This window comes from Xenopus tropicalis, chromosome 6 (genome assembly GCF_000004195.4).
Source record: "Xenopus tropicalis strain Nigerian chromosome 6, UCB_Xtro_10.0, whole genome shotgun sequence".
Taxonomy (NCBI): Eukaryota; Metazoa; Chordata; class Amphibia; order Anura; family Pipidae; genus Xenopus; species Xenopus tropicalis.
The window spans coordinates 103,480,252-103,495,079 of record NC_030682.2 but is presented as its reverse complement, the minus strand read 5'-3'; the positions used below and the strand labels follow the sequence as shown (position 1 = coordinate 103,495,079).

Below are 14,828 nucleotides of genomic sequence, written 5' to 3'. Positions count from 1 at the left end.
GCAGTCCATAACTCTGCCCCACCCTACATCTCTGAACTCATCTCTAGATACCATCCAACCCGCTTGTTACGCTCCTCTACTGACCTGCTCCTCAACTCCTCCCTCATTCCTTCCTCACACGCTCGCATTCAAGACTTTGCAAGGGCTGCCCCCCTTCTCTGGAATTTGCTCCCACAAACTGTCAGACTTTCTCCCAATCTCTCTGCCTTCAAGAGATCTCTAAAAACACATTTATTTAGAGAGGCTTACCCTAATCTAGCTTAGCAATACCCTGTGCCACACCTCTCACAACTCTGGTCATGCCCATTCCCACACCTTGTGTCTCAACCCTTTCTCCTTGTAGATTGTAAGCTCTTTTGGGCAGGGCCCTCTTCACCTCTTGTATCGGTTACTGATTGCTTTATATGTTACTCTGTATGTCCAATGTATGTAACCCACATATTGTACAGCGCTGCGGAATATGTTGGCGCTTTATAAATAAATGTTAATGTAATGTAATAATGTGGTGAGCAGGACCCTCGATGCTGGAATGGCAGTGGATGTCATCTACTTAGATTTTGCTTAAAGGAGAAGGAAAGGCTAAGTCACTCGGGGATGCCAAAATGTTAGGCACCCCCAAGTGACTTAAATCGCTTACCTTGTACCCCGGGCTGGTGCCCGTTAGGAGAAAACAGCACCAGCCTGGGGTACCTGTAATGAACAATTCCTCCTTCCAGCTTCGTTTTGCCGGCAAATTCCCAGGACCAGCGCATGCGCAGTAGAGTGAAAAGCCGACTTCTCTGTTAAAGTTTGGCTTTTTCACTCTACTGCGCATGCGAGCGAAGCAGGAAGCGCTGCAGCTACCCCGGGCTGGTGCTGTTCTCTCCGAACAGGGGCACCAGCCCGGGGTAAAAGGTAAGCGATTTAAGTCACTTGGGGGCGCCTAACATTTTGGCACCCCCAAGTGACTTTGCCTTTCCTTCTCCTTTAAGGGTTTGATACAGTACCTCCCAGAAAGTTAATAATAAAATTGAGGAATATTGGCCTATAACATAATATTTGTAATTGGATAGAGAACTGGCTGAAGGATAGATTACAAAGAGTGGCAGTAAATGGAACAGGATGCTGCCAATTTGCAGAGTGATTTGATAAAATTGGAAAACTGGGCAGCAAAATGTAAAATGAGGTTCAATGTTGACAAGTGTAAAGTTATGTACTTTGGAAGAATATAAATGCAAGTTATACACTAAAATGGTAGTGTGTTGGGGGGATCCTTAATTGAGAAGGATCCGGGGATTTTTGTAGATAACAAGTTGTCTAATTCCAGGCAGTGTCATTCTGTGGCTACTAAAGCAAATAAAATTAAGTCTTGTACAAAGGGCATTGATTCAAGGGATACAAACATAATTTTGCCTCTTTATAGGTCTCTGGTAAGGCCTCTCCTTGAGTTTGCAGTTCAGAATTGGGATACAGTCCTTAAAGGAGAAGGAAAGGTAAAGTCACTTAGGGTGCCAAAATGTTAGGCACCTCCAAGTGACTTGAATCGCATACCTTTTACCCTGGGCTGGTGCCCCTGTTCAGAGAGAACAGCACCAGCCCGGGGTAGCTGCAGCGCTTCCTCCTTCCTGTATCGCTTGCGTGCCCATGCAGAAGTCGGCTTTTCACTCTACTGTCTATTGTGTTAGTCGCAGCGAAACGAAGCCGGAAGGAGGAAGCGCATCGTTCCAGGTACCCCGGGCTGGTGCTGTTTTCTCCTAACAGGGGCACCACCCCGGGGTACAAGGTAAGCGATTAAAGTCACTTGGGGTGCTTAACATTTTAGCACCCCCAAGTGACTCAGCCTTTCCTTCTCCTTTAAGGGCAGGGAGATCAGTCACCCGCGATATAACTTCACTACTGCGGGCGACTAATCGCCCCCATATGCCATCCCACTGGCAAGAATTAAAATCGCTGGTGGGATGGCATACACATAGCTTCAGTTTGCTGAAGTTGCCTCTCAAGGAAACTTCGGGCGAGTTTGGGAAACCGAAGCGGCGTGTATGCCCTCCCACCAGCGATTTACATTCTTGCCAGTGGGATGGCATTACGGGAAGATTAGTCGCCCGCCGTAACAAAGATTTATCATGGGCGACTAACCTCCCCATGCGTCACTACCCTGTGAAGGATTTTAATGAGCTGGAGAGAGTGCAGATTAAATGAACGTAACTTTCATTTGAAGCAATGTAAGTATTTTTTCAAGTTAAGGGCAGTGAGGTTTTGGAATGCCCTTCCTAGTGATGTTGTAAATGCAGATTCTGTTAATGCCTTTAAGAGGGGCCTGGATGAGTTCTTGAACAAACAGAATATCCAAGGTTATTGTGATACTAATATCTACAGTTAGTATTGATGTTGGTATACATGGTTAATATAGGAGTGTATAGATAGGTCAGTATAGGTTTGTATGTGCTGGGAAAGGTTGAACTTGATGGACTCTGGTCTTTTTTCAACCCTATGTAACTATATGGAGACTTCTGATATTTTTAAATCAAGAGACTTACAGAAGCAAACTACCAAAATTTTTAAAACACCATACCAGAAATCATCACATTTTAGAGTGAACGGCCATAAATTTCCCTGTCTGTATTCCCCTGTAAAACATACATATTTGGAAGAAACACACTGAGAAATTTAGGATAAAGTAAATAGGTCTTCTACTCCAAATTGCAATGCTCTTAAAGAAAAAGGAATGGTAAAAATCACACCAGTGATTTTAACCGTTTACCTTTTACTCCGGGCTAGTGCTCCCATTAGGAAAAACCGCACCAGCCTGGGGTAGCTGCGACTGTCTCCTCTTCCCTCTTTTTTTCTGAATCCTGGGGCCAGTGAAAAACCAACTTTTTTGTTAAAGTTCGGCTTTTCACTCTACTGCGCAACCGCAATCGTGTGAAGACAGAAGCAGGAAGAGGAGACACTGGCTTGTTTAAAAGGTAATCAGTTAAAGTCACTGGGAGGGGGGCTTCCTAATATTTAGCCTTTGCTTCTCCTTTAAAGTTAGTTGTTATGACAATTTTTAAAAATACCTCAGATAAAAGATACAAAATCATAAATATGAATACCTGGGGTCTTCTGAGCAGTTTTATGCCAATACTAATAAGTGAAAAAGTGCACTTTTGCTGCAAAACAATCCCACTGCCTGCATCTTATGTGTCATAAAAGTCTCAAACATAAGTTGGCTCTAGTACAGAAGACTATATATTCTTTGAAAGAACACATTCTAAGTACTTTGTTTCATCTTTCCAAAATACACATAATAGCAAAAACGTTAAGGAAAACTATACCCCCAAACAATGTAGGGCTCTAGAAATAATTATTGCATAAATAAGCTCATATGCAAATCCCTGTTTCATCTAAATAAACCATTTTCATAAAAATTCCTTTTTTAGTACAGGTATGGGATCCCTTATGCGGAAACCAGTTATCCAAAAAATTACGAATTATGGGAAGGTCATCTCCCATAGACTCAATTTTAATCAAATAATAATGTAGTTAATACCAACTAAGATAGAATTAATGCTTATTGGAGACAAAACAATCCTATTGGGTTAATTTAATGTTTAAATTATTGTTTATTAGAAGGTAAAGAGATCCAAATTACGGAAAGGCCCCTTATCCACGAAACCCCAGGTCCTGAGCATTCAGGATAACAGGTCCCATACCTTTAGTATGTGGATAATCCTAAATAGAAAATTGCCATATTAATAAGTAAGGCCGCCTCCTGGGATCATATGATTCACAATACACAAACAAGCCAAGGCAAACATACATCCTAGGACACATCAGCCAATTAATGGACAGAGCTGCATTATTTTTGGTAATGTGATCTCTGGGGGAGCACACAGGCCATCACTAAATGGTGGAGCAAGGGAAAGGATGGAAAGTTTGATAAAATTCTTTAATAGGTCACTTAACATAATATAAACAATCTTAAGCCTAACCTGTTGGTTAAGTATTCATTCTGGGGGTACAGATTTCCTTTAATAATGTTTTTGAAAATGGCCCTACAACATTGTATTTAGCACAAAAGGTAAACAGTGCATTTTATGCTCTAAATTAAAGAAGGAATGTGATTCAGGCTGGTTTTATTAAGGATTTCTTATTGGTCATGCCCATCTGTTCCAATTTCTGCTGGCTGCTTTCCCAGGCTTTGCAGGAGAGCCGGGGCACTCAGCACACAGCACTTTAGTATAGTAGCCAATCAGTAGATAAGCGGACCTGATAGGGAACGGATGCCGGTCTATAGTAAGCGCCACTAAAGGCACCATTTTAAATAATGATAATTTTTAGCTCAGTGTAAAACCAGCACCATATATTATTTATTACTGCTTACAAGATTCTTGGGGTTTTCAGTAATGCTTCATGTCCTATTTAAGAGACAAAAATAAGGAGGTCTATATCTCTTAAAACTCTAATTCTAAAGACAGTTGGAAGCCTATCGGCCAGTGCATGGGCAGATGTCGATTGTACAGGTTTAAAAATCCCACTGGGGCGAGGAACGCAGTGGCACATTAATGCGGCCCTCACCAATAGCCTGCATCCCACTATTGTAATCTGATCGTTGGGCCTGAGCACCAAGCAATCAGACATAGTCAATATCACCCACCTGAAGTTGGGCATATCGGGGAAATATCCAGTTGTCTGGTGACCTTGCCAAATGAGCCAATGTTTTTGTGTACAGCCAGCTTAAATGGGTAGGTAACAAGCAAACAGTAAAGTAGTAAGTGTTGCAATATACAGTGGTGGAGGCATGATGGTTTAAATAAATAAGCAACCAGTAATTCTAAGCTGAAAATACAAAAAGATTTGTAAAAACGCAAAAAAAAAAAAAGAATAAAATAATAGCCTAATATGTAGTGCAATTAGCACTTGCACTAGTCAAACTGGACAATACAATACTCAGTACAGAGACATATTGTGTGTTGTACGTGTTCGTTAATTCAACCCCACAAAATGACCCCAGAACTCATATAAACATACTTATCAATAGAACTGCATATATAAAAATGTGTGTACACATACCTATACTAAATTAGCTGTGTAGGTGTTGATATTCCTATAACCTTGGATATTATGCTTGACCAAGAAGTCATCCAAACCACTTTTAAAAGCATTGATAGAATCTGTCATAATATCACCCAGCAGGGTATTCCACAACCTCACTACCCTCAACATGAAGAGCCACCTATTCTGCTTCAATAGAAAATTCACTTCCTCAAGGCTAAAGGGATGTCCTCTAGTTATTTGTTTTTTTCTACGTAAAAATGATTCACAAGAGTAATCATGTCCCCTCACAGCACCATTTCTCCAGAAGAGATAACTGCAAACTTTAATAGTCTTTCCTCACAGTTCATTTCTTTCAGCCCTCTTAACAGTCTAGTTGCGCGTCTCTGCACTCTCTCCAGCTCATTAATATCCTTCTAAATGACTGGAGTCCAAGACTGCACTGCATGCTCAAGGTGAGGCAATACCACAGAGGGACCTATATAGGGGAAATGATGCTTTCATGCCTCCCGGTAATGCCCTTTTTATGCAAGACACTATTTTAATTTGCTTTAGTAGCCACCAACTGACACTGTATACAGTTAGTGCAGAGTGTGTCTGTGTGTGCATGCTTGCATGGCTATGCAAAAGATACCCCCTCCAAAAAAAAAAGAAAAAAAAAATGGGAACAGGGCCAATTTGTTAAAATAGGTGGCCATATTGCAGTTACCTGCAGAAACAAATCAGTAATTACTTCTCGATAACTCTAACAAGTACAAAACACAATGGCTTATTATTATTATTATTATTAGAGTGGATCGCTTCCTGATATGCCTAACTAAGGCTAATTCACTCTTTTGGCCCTAGGGTTCGAAATGTGGTTCTTGGTCCGACGGCCCATATACCCATCAACGAGCCAATACAGTCCCCTATTCAATGGAAAAATCTAACCTGCCCAATTGAGATCTGGTCAATTTTTAGAACAGATATCGGTCAGGTAGGCACATTGGGGGTGCCCATACACAGTCAGATAAGCTGTCAAATCGGTCTGAAGGACCCACATTTGCAGCTGATATCTGTACGGCCACCTTAAAACAGCCTGTGTGGGTTTGTGCAGGCAGGTAGGTGGTGCTGGGGTTGGAAACTGCAGGCTTTGTATATATTATGTTGACCAATAAAGGTAATATTTTCAAGCCATTACAGTAATTGCGCACCATGCGTTTCTTTTCTCGCATCTCAGCACAGTCTTACAGAAATAAAGAACATGTAAGTGGTTTTCCTACATCTACACATGATAAAAAAAAAATAATAACCCTCATTATAAGGATGGACAAAGAGCCAGATTTCAGTAAGAAAAAAACCTGTGCATAATGTTTTATTAGCTGTACTATTTTGGAATCAACTACAAACTTAATCTATCATCAATGAAAGTTGATAATGTGAATTTATTAGCAAAGAACACTTAGAGGGAATATTTAAAGTTTCTTATGTTGAACACTTCCAATTCCCTCGGGGGAGGAGATAATTAGTGTAAGACAAGGTGGGGTGCAAGCGCAGCCACTTCCCCATCCTTATAACAAGAGCCACTGCATCCCGCGAATCCCCAGTCACAAGGGGAGGAGTAAAGCACCCCACCGATATATAGGTTGGGGGGTCACAGATCCTGAAGCGCATACGGGGGAGCAATGACAAGAACGGGGGGCGCGCAACCAATGAAGCCGTGCCAAAGGGGAACACACCCCAACACGTCCTTATACCTTGCATCTTTGACAAGGTGGGGCAGGCAAATAAAAGACTCGGGGCACAGAGCCCCCCATGAAGAAAACAGGCCTAAAATGTTACCTTTCATAATCCGTCAGTCACAAGAGACACCAAAATAAAGCAAAAACACTAACCCCATAAGACGAATTCCAGCCGTTCTCTTCGTCTATTTCTCGGAACTCCTTCTCCATGTCTCCCCCACTTTCCGCCCGTCCCGCTTTCCGGCACCGATTTCCTGACCGACCTCCTCACAACCGCATCGTTTGTCGCGCTGGAGACTATATGATGTGCATGGGAAGGGCGAGATTAGGAAGAGGATGGTACAATCACTAACCCCTACCTGCGACACGAACTGCTTCACCCGGTCTCTGCGACCAGGCCCCTTCCCGGTTTTCTGTCACGCCCCGCACCTATCTATTGGCTTACAGAAAATTCGGTAACCCGCCTCCAAAATGAATATCCAATCACCGACACACGACAAGGCTAGTTTCCTCTTGTTATGACCCGCCTTTCCTTTAACGCCACCTCTTTGGAGATCCCCAGCAGATTCGCCGGAGTCCAGGCGGCCATGGTTGTTATGGGTAGTACCCCTTTGAGAGGGGGAATGACCCTAAATCACCATAATAATGTTTACAAGTATGAAGGATTGCACGTATTGCTCGCTTGACAACATTGCTGGATTTCTCTGCCATGTAGCGAGCTGCTTAATTATTGTAAATGAGTTTTCAACTAGGGACACCGGTCACATGACGCTATGTGGAAAACAGTGTGTTTGAAACTGGTTCTGCTATATGATTTGCCCTTATTAGCCAGTGTGTGGTCAAATCATTGTCTGTTATACCCTCTTATACAGTGATCCCCAACCAGTGGCTTTGGAGCACAACCTTGCTTAGCAACCCCTTGGATGTTGCTAGCAGGGGCCTCAGTGCAAGTCCTTATTTTTGAATTCCTGGCTTTAAAGGCAGGGCCCTTATCCTCATAGACCCCCATTGACTCAGGCCCATTCCCCTGCCTTTATTGCTGCATCAACGTTTAGAGAAAGAAGCAAGAAGTTACAAGATGCAAGTGCATGCGCATGTCGGAAGGGGGCCCTGGAGATTGTAAGGGAGACCCTTCAAGTCGCAGCCCTGGTGGGCCACCACTTCCCCAGTCTGCTACTGCTTGAAGGCAAGCTTTAGTTGCAAATAACACCATGTATATCGCCAACAGAGCCTTCTGTAGGCTGCCAGGCTACACAGGGGCTACCAATAACCAATCACAGCTCATATTTGCCACTCCCAAGAACATTTTGCTTTTTTTGTTGTGTTGCTCTCCATCTTTTTTTGAATGTGGCTCACCAGTAAAACATAGGTTGGGGACCCCTGATATTATATATGCAGTATAGTATAGTTTTCAGTGATGTTATATATACAGTATATATATATACAGTGGTGTGAAAAACTATTTGCCCCCTTCCTGATTTCTTATTCTTTTGCATGTTTGTCACACAAAATGTTTCTGCTCATCAAAAACCATTAACTATTAGTCAAAGATAACATAATTGAACACAAAATGCAGTTTTTAAATGAAGGTTTACGTTATTAAGGGAGAAAAAAAACTCCAAATCTACATGGCCCTGTGTGAAAAAGTGATTGCCCCCCTTGTTAAAAAATAACTTAACTGTGGTTTATCACACCTGAGTTCAATTTCTGTAGTCACCCCCAGGCCTGATTACTGCCACACCTGTTTCAATCAAGAAATCACTTAAATAGGAGCTACCTGACACAGAGAAGTAGACCAAAAGCACCTCAAAAGCTAGACATCATGCCAAGATCCAAAGAAATTCAGGAACAAATGAGAACAAAAGTAATTGAGATCTATCAGTCTGGTAAAGGTTATAAAGCCATTTCTAAAGCTTTGGGACTCCAGCGAACCACAGTGAGAGCCATTATCCACAAATGGCAAAAACATGGAACAGTGGTGAACCTTCCCAGGAGTGGCCGGCCGACCAAAATTACCCCAAGAGCGCAGAGACAACTCATCCGAGAGGCCACAAAAGACCCCAGGACAACATCTAAAGAACTGCAGGCCTCACTTGCCTCAATTAAGGTCAGTGTTCACGACTCCACCATAAGAAAGAGACTGGGCAAAAACGGCATGCATGGCAGATTTCCAAGGCGCAAACCACTTTTAAGCAAAAAGAACATTATGGCTCATCTCAATTTTGCTAAAAAACATCTCAATGATTGCCAAGATCAATATCTTGTGGACCGACGAGACAAAAGTTGAACTTTTTGGAAGGTGCGTGTCCCGTTACATCTGGCGTAAAAGTAACACAGCATTTCAGAAAAAGAACATCATACCAACAGTAAAATATGGTGGCGGTAGTGTGATGGTCTGGGGTTGTTTTGCTGCTTCAGGACCTGGAAGGCTTGCTGTGATAGATGGAACCATTAATTCTACTGTCTACCAAAAAATCCTGTAGGAGAATGTCCGGCCATCTGTTCGTCAACTCAAGCTGAAGCGATCTTGGGTGCTGCAGCAGGACAATGACCCAAAACAAACCAGCAAATCCACCTCTGAATGGCTGAAGAAAAACAAAATGAAGACTTTGGAGTGGCCTAGTCAAAGTCCTGACCTGAATCCTGTTGAGATGTTGTGGCATGACCTTAAAAAGGCGGTTCATGCTAGAAAACCCTCAAATAAAGCTGAATTACAACAATTCTGCAAAGATGAGTGGGCCAAAATTCCTCCAGAGCGCTGTAAAAGACTCGTTGCAAGTTATCGCAAACGCTTGATTGCAGTTATTGCTGCTAAGGGTGGCCCAACCAGTTATTAGGTTCAGGGGGCAATTACTTTTTCACACAGGGCCATGTAGGTTTGGATTTTTTTTATCCCTAAATAATAAAAACCCTCATTTAAAAACTGCATTTTGTGTTTACTTGTGTTATCTTTGACTAATAGTTAAATGTGTTTGATGATCAGAAACATTTTGTGTGACAAACATGCAAAAGAATAAGAAATCAGGAAGGGGGCAAATAGTTTTTCACACCACTGTATATACATCAGTTCTCAGCAATCCAATGCTTAGACCTCCATATTCCCTGTTCCATCGGTGCTCAATGCTCCTCCTACTAACCAATAGGAATGCACTGAATCCAGGATTTAGTTTGGTATTCAGCCAGAATTCTGCCTTTTTCGGTAGGATTCGGCAGAATCCATGGTCCTGGCCAAAACAAATCTGAAAAATCATATGACTTTTCGTCATGTTAACATGGAAGTCGAAAATGTTTCCAACATTTAACCCTTCCAAATCCTAATTAGCACATGCTAATTAGGCATTGGATTCGGTTCAATATTCGGCCGAATCCCTTGCAGTAGATTCGGGGGTTTGGCCGAACCCAAAAAACTGGATTCGGTGCATCCCTACTAACCAAGCCCAATGGCTACTGAGATGGAAATGAGGGCTAAGCACCAAATGTAGAGAACTAAGCACTGATGAAGGAGGGACAATCACTGATAGAGGATGGCTTAATATGTAGATAGAAGAGCGTACTCCTGATAACTGAAAGATAACTTGAGGCGTTGAGAAAACAGATGATCATCTCTGTGTTGCCTGTGAAACTGTTGCTGTGACTGAGCATTGACAGGTACACAAATGGAGGATAAAGGTGGCCATACACGGGCCGACTATAGCTGCCGATATCGGTCCCTTGGACCGATTCGGCAGCTAATCGGCCCGTGTATGGGGAGAGCAGAGCGGCCTGGCCGACCGATATCTGGCCTGAAATTGGCCAGATCTCGATCGGCCAGGTTAGAAAATCTGGTCGGATCGGGGACCGCATCAGCTCGTTGATGCGGTCCCCGATCCGACTGCCCCATTGCCGCCCACATAATCCGATCGTCTGGCCCCAGGGCCAAACGATCGGATTATTATTTTTTTTACCTAAATGGTCCCCGATATCGCCCACCCGTAGGTGGGGATATCGGGGGAAGATCCGCTCGCTTGGCGACATCGCCAAGCGAGCGGATCTGCTCGTGTATGGCCACCTTAAGTATTTGTAGGGCAGATGTACTAAAATATATACTGTATGTCTCTGTGTAAAAGTGATTTAGTGAGTCTGCTTTTGTGCATGTAAGTTTGCATTATTGTGGAGATGAAAAAATGATTGTCACTGTCACTTGTAATGAAGTTATGTCATACAATATATATTCAATAGTGCCTGACTGGCCTTTTATGTACACTTTTTAATATTACTGATATAGGATATTACATCTAGGATATTTTAGACGTAATATATTTGAAGTTGTGATGAAAAAAAGAGACCGTGGATGTTGAAATTTTAATCATTTGTATATTGCTATGTTGTATTCATATTATTTTATTATAATAAAATATAGCCCTCAACTTTTATATCTATGTTATGAACAAGTATAATCTTTTTATTTATTAGATCAGTGGTTCTTAAAGAAGTAAAAACACTGTGGGGTACCTCTATGTTAGGCACCCCCCCAGTGAATCTAATTGTTAACTCTTTACCGTTGGCCTGTGTGTTTTGTTGTGTATATTACATAAATATCAAAAAGTGCCATGCTGTGATTACACATATGCCCTGTGCTTTCTGGTCATGTGCAGGCATAGCATAGTAATTTTGCCAAATTTACTATACTTATTGTATCTGCCCAGCTGGATGCAACATGGCAACACTGAAATGGCCCTAGGCCAATGTAGCAATGCTGCAGTGTTTATGGAGGATAAGTAGTAAATGAAGTAAATGTCCTGCAGGCCAATGAGCTGTGCTAGAAAGGTATTTGGAAGCAGTTAATTTGTGTTCACTGTACCATTTAATACTGGAGTACTCTGTATGCTAGGGGTCACAATGTACTTTTTTGGTGTTGACTGGCCAGTCTATGTCTTGAAGCCTCTAGAAGGCCTAGATTAAAGCAAGAGCAAAAGAAAACCCAATTTGACACTGGTGGTTTGAATGGCAAATAAAAATCCCTGACAAATTTGTGGCAAATGTTGTGCAACACAATAGGATTCTGTCATCCCTGTTCCCTAATGCGCGTAGCTTGTCGGGAAAAATAGGGGAGCTGCAGGCTATTGCATGTATTGAAAATTATGACTTAATTGGTATCACTGAGACCTGGTGGGATGAAAAATGCGACTGGGCTGTGAATTTAAATGGGTATACGCTTTTTAGGAGGGACAGAGGGATTAAAAAGGGTGGAGGGGTTTGTCTTTATGTAAAGTCAGATTTAAAGCCATGTAATAAAGACATTACAAATGAAAACGTTGAATCTCTTTGGGTAGAAATTTCAGTAGGGCTGAAGGTCACAAAGAAAATGATCATTGGTGTATGCTATAAACCACCCCGTATAGATGAGGGGGATGAGTCCCAGCTACTTTTGCAAATGGAGGAGGCTTCAAAATTGGGTCAAGTTGTTATTATGGGGGACTTTAATTATCCGGACATTGACTGGAGTAATGGGGTGGCTAAGTCAGAAAAAGCTAGTAGGTTTGTAAATATGCTAAATGACAACTTTTTATCTCAGGTGGTTCAAGAACCTACTCGGAATGAGTCTATTTTGGACCTGGTAATATCTAATAATACTGAACTTATCTCTAACATTTGTGTGGGTGAGCATTTGGGGAACAGTGATCACAACATGGTCTCCTTTGAGATAATGCTACAGAGACAGCTCTATAAGGGAGTAACTAAAACGGTCAATTTTAGACGTGCAGACTTTGGCAGTTTAAGGGCATCTCTGCAATGTGTCAACTGGGAAAGGCTTTTCATGGGGTTAGACACAGAAGGAAAATGGAACATCTTTAAAACATTGCTTTGCAAGTATACACAACAGTATATTCCCCTTGTAAGCAAGGAGAGGCATCGCAAAGCAAAACCTTTATGGCTGAATAAAAGAGTTAAGGTCGAGGTTGGTAATAAAAAACGTGCTTTTAAAGCATTCAAGTTAGCTGGGACAGCGGAAACTTTCATCAGGTACAAGGAAGCAAATAAAGCATGCAAAAAAGCTATCAGGCAAGCTAAAATTAATTATGTGAATAGTAAAAAAATGAAGCAAGAAGGGGTGGGAACTTTATTATCACGGGGAGGTACGTTGGTTGATGAGAACGGGGAAAAAGCAGACATTTTGAACTCTTATTTTTCATCTGTCTATACATCTGAGGAGCCAGATAATGAAGGCTTCCCTTTTAATATACCCAGTGCTAGTAATTTAGCTACTGACGCGTGGGTCACTCAGGAGGAAATTCAAAAGAGACTTGAACATGTAAAGGTAAACAAAGGTCCAGGACCGGATGGGATTCATCCCAGGGTATTAAATGAGCTGAGCGCTGTGATTGCCAAACCTCTTCACATAATTTTTCAGGATTCGTTGAGGTTTGGCATGGTGCCGAGAGACTGGCGGATTGCTAATGTGGTGCCGTTATTTAAAAAGGGATCTCGTTCTCAGCCTGAAAACTATAGGCCTGTTAGTCTGACATCAGTAGTAGGAAAGCTTCTGGAAGGGGTAATAAGGGATAGGATAGTTGAATACATTGCAGTTCACAATACTATTAGTTTGTGCCAGCATGGTTTTATGCGTAACAGATCTTGCCAGACTAATTTAGTTGCCTTTTATGAGGAGGTGAGCAGGAACCTTGATGCTGGAATGGCAGTTGATGTCATCTACTTAGATTTTGCTAAAGCGTTTGATACAGTACCTCACAGAAGGTTAATGATCAAATTGAGTTATATTGGCCTAGAACATAATATTTGTAATTGGATAGAGAACTGGCTGAAGGATAGAGTACAAAGAGTGGTGGTAAATGGAACATTTTCTAATTGGGCCAGTGTGGTTAGTGGAGTACCGCAGGGGTCAGTCCTTGGTCCTTTGCTTTTTAACTTGTTTATTAATGACCTGGAGGTGGGCATAGAGAGTACTGTTTCTATTTTTGCTGATGACACTAAATTGTGCAAAACTATTCCATGCAGGATGTTGCCGCTTTGCAGAGCGATTTGACAAAATTGGAAAACTGGGCAGCAAACTGGAAAATGAGGTTCAATGTTGACAAGTGCAAAGTTATGCACTTTGGTAGGAATAATATAAACGCGAACTATCTACTGAATGGTAGTGTGTTGGGGGCATCCTTAATGGAGAAGGATCTAGGGGTTTTTGTAGATCACAAGTTGTCTAATTCCAGGCAGTATCATTCTGTGGCTACTACAGCAAATAAAGTGCTGTCTTGTATAAAAAAGGGCATTGACTCAAGGGATGAGGACATATTTTTGCCGCTTTATAGGTCCCTGGTAAGGCCTCACCTTGAGTATGCAGTGCAGTTTTGGGCTCCAGTCCTTAAGAAGGATATTAATGAGCTGGAGAGAGTGCAGAGACATGCAACTAAACTGGTTAAGGGGATGGAAGATTTAAACTATGAGGTTAGACTGTCGAGGTTGGGGTTGTTTTCTCTGGAAAAGAGGCGCTTGCGAGGGGACATGATTACTCTGTACAAGTACATTAGAGGGGATTATAGGCAGTTGGGGGATGTTCTTTTTTCCCATAAAAACAATCAGCGCACCAGAGGTCACCCCTATAGATTAGAGGAACAGAGCTTCCATTTGAAGCAGCGTAGGTGGTTTTTCACGGTGAGGGCAGTGAGGCTGGGGAATGCCCTTCCTAGTGATGTGGTAATGGCAGACTCTGTTAATGCCTTTAAGAGGGGCCTGGATGAGTGGATCTAGAAATCCCACCTGCAGCCACTGATACTTTTCTACCTTAAAGTGGCCATATACCTTACAATTATTATCTTTCGTACGATCATTGGTTGCTGGAAAGATCACTCCCACCCTCCACTGACATTCAGGGCTGAATCGTCAGATATGGAGGTAGAAACAATAGGGATACTACCCTTATCTAACGATTTAGCCCTAAAGGCAAATTTTGATTGGGCATCATCAAAGTTTTTTGTCCTGCCCGTTCAATGATGTGATCGATATGACCCACCGCACACGCACCGAATATCGAAACCTCATTTCGTACGATATTGGTGGGTATATGACCAGCTTTAGGCCAATGACATACGAGATTAG

The 14,828-nt window shown here is 42.1% G+C and overlaps 1 protein-coding gene across 2 annotated transcripts in view; it reads right to left on the bottom strand.

Annotated features, from left to right (window-relative positions):
• The window catches only part of ptpn2 (protein tyrosine phosphatase, non-receptor type 2), a 32,972-nt gene extending 25,804 nt beyond the window's left edge, over positions 1-7,168 (bottom strand). The window contains exon 1 of one of the 2 annotated variants that reach the window (XM_004915252.4): positions 6,891-7,168. In XM_004915252.4, coding sequence (XP_004915309.2) covers positions 6,891-6,947 — 57 coding nt within the window. In that variant the 5' untranslated portion in view covers positions 6,948-7,168. The remainder of the gene's footprint in view (positions 1-6,890) is intronic. The other variant, XM_002936076.5, reaches the window with a different exon arrangement.
• Between the last annotated feature and the right edge of the window lie 7,660 nt (positions 7,169-14,828).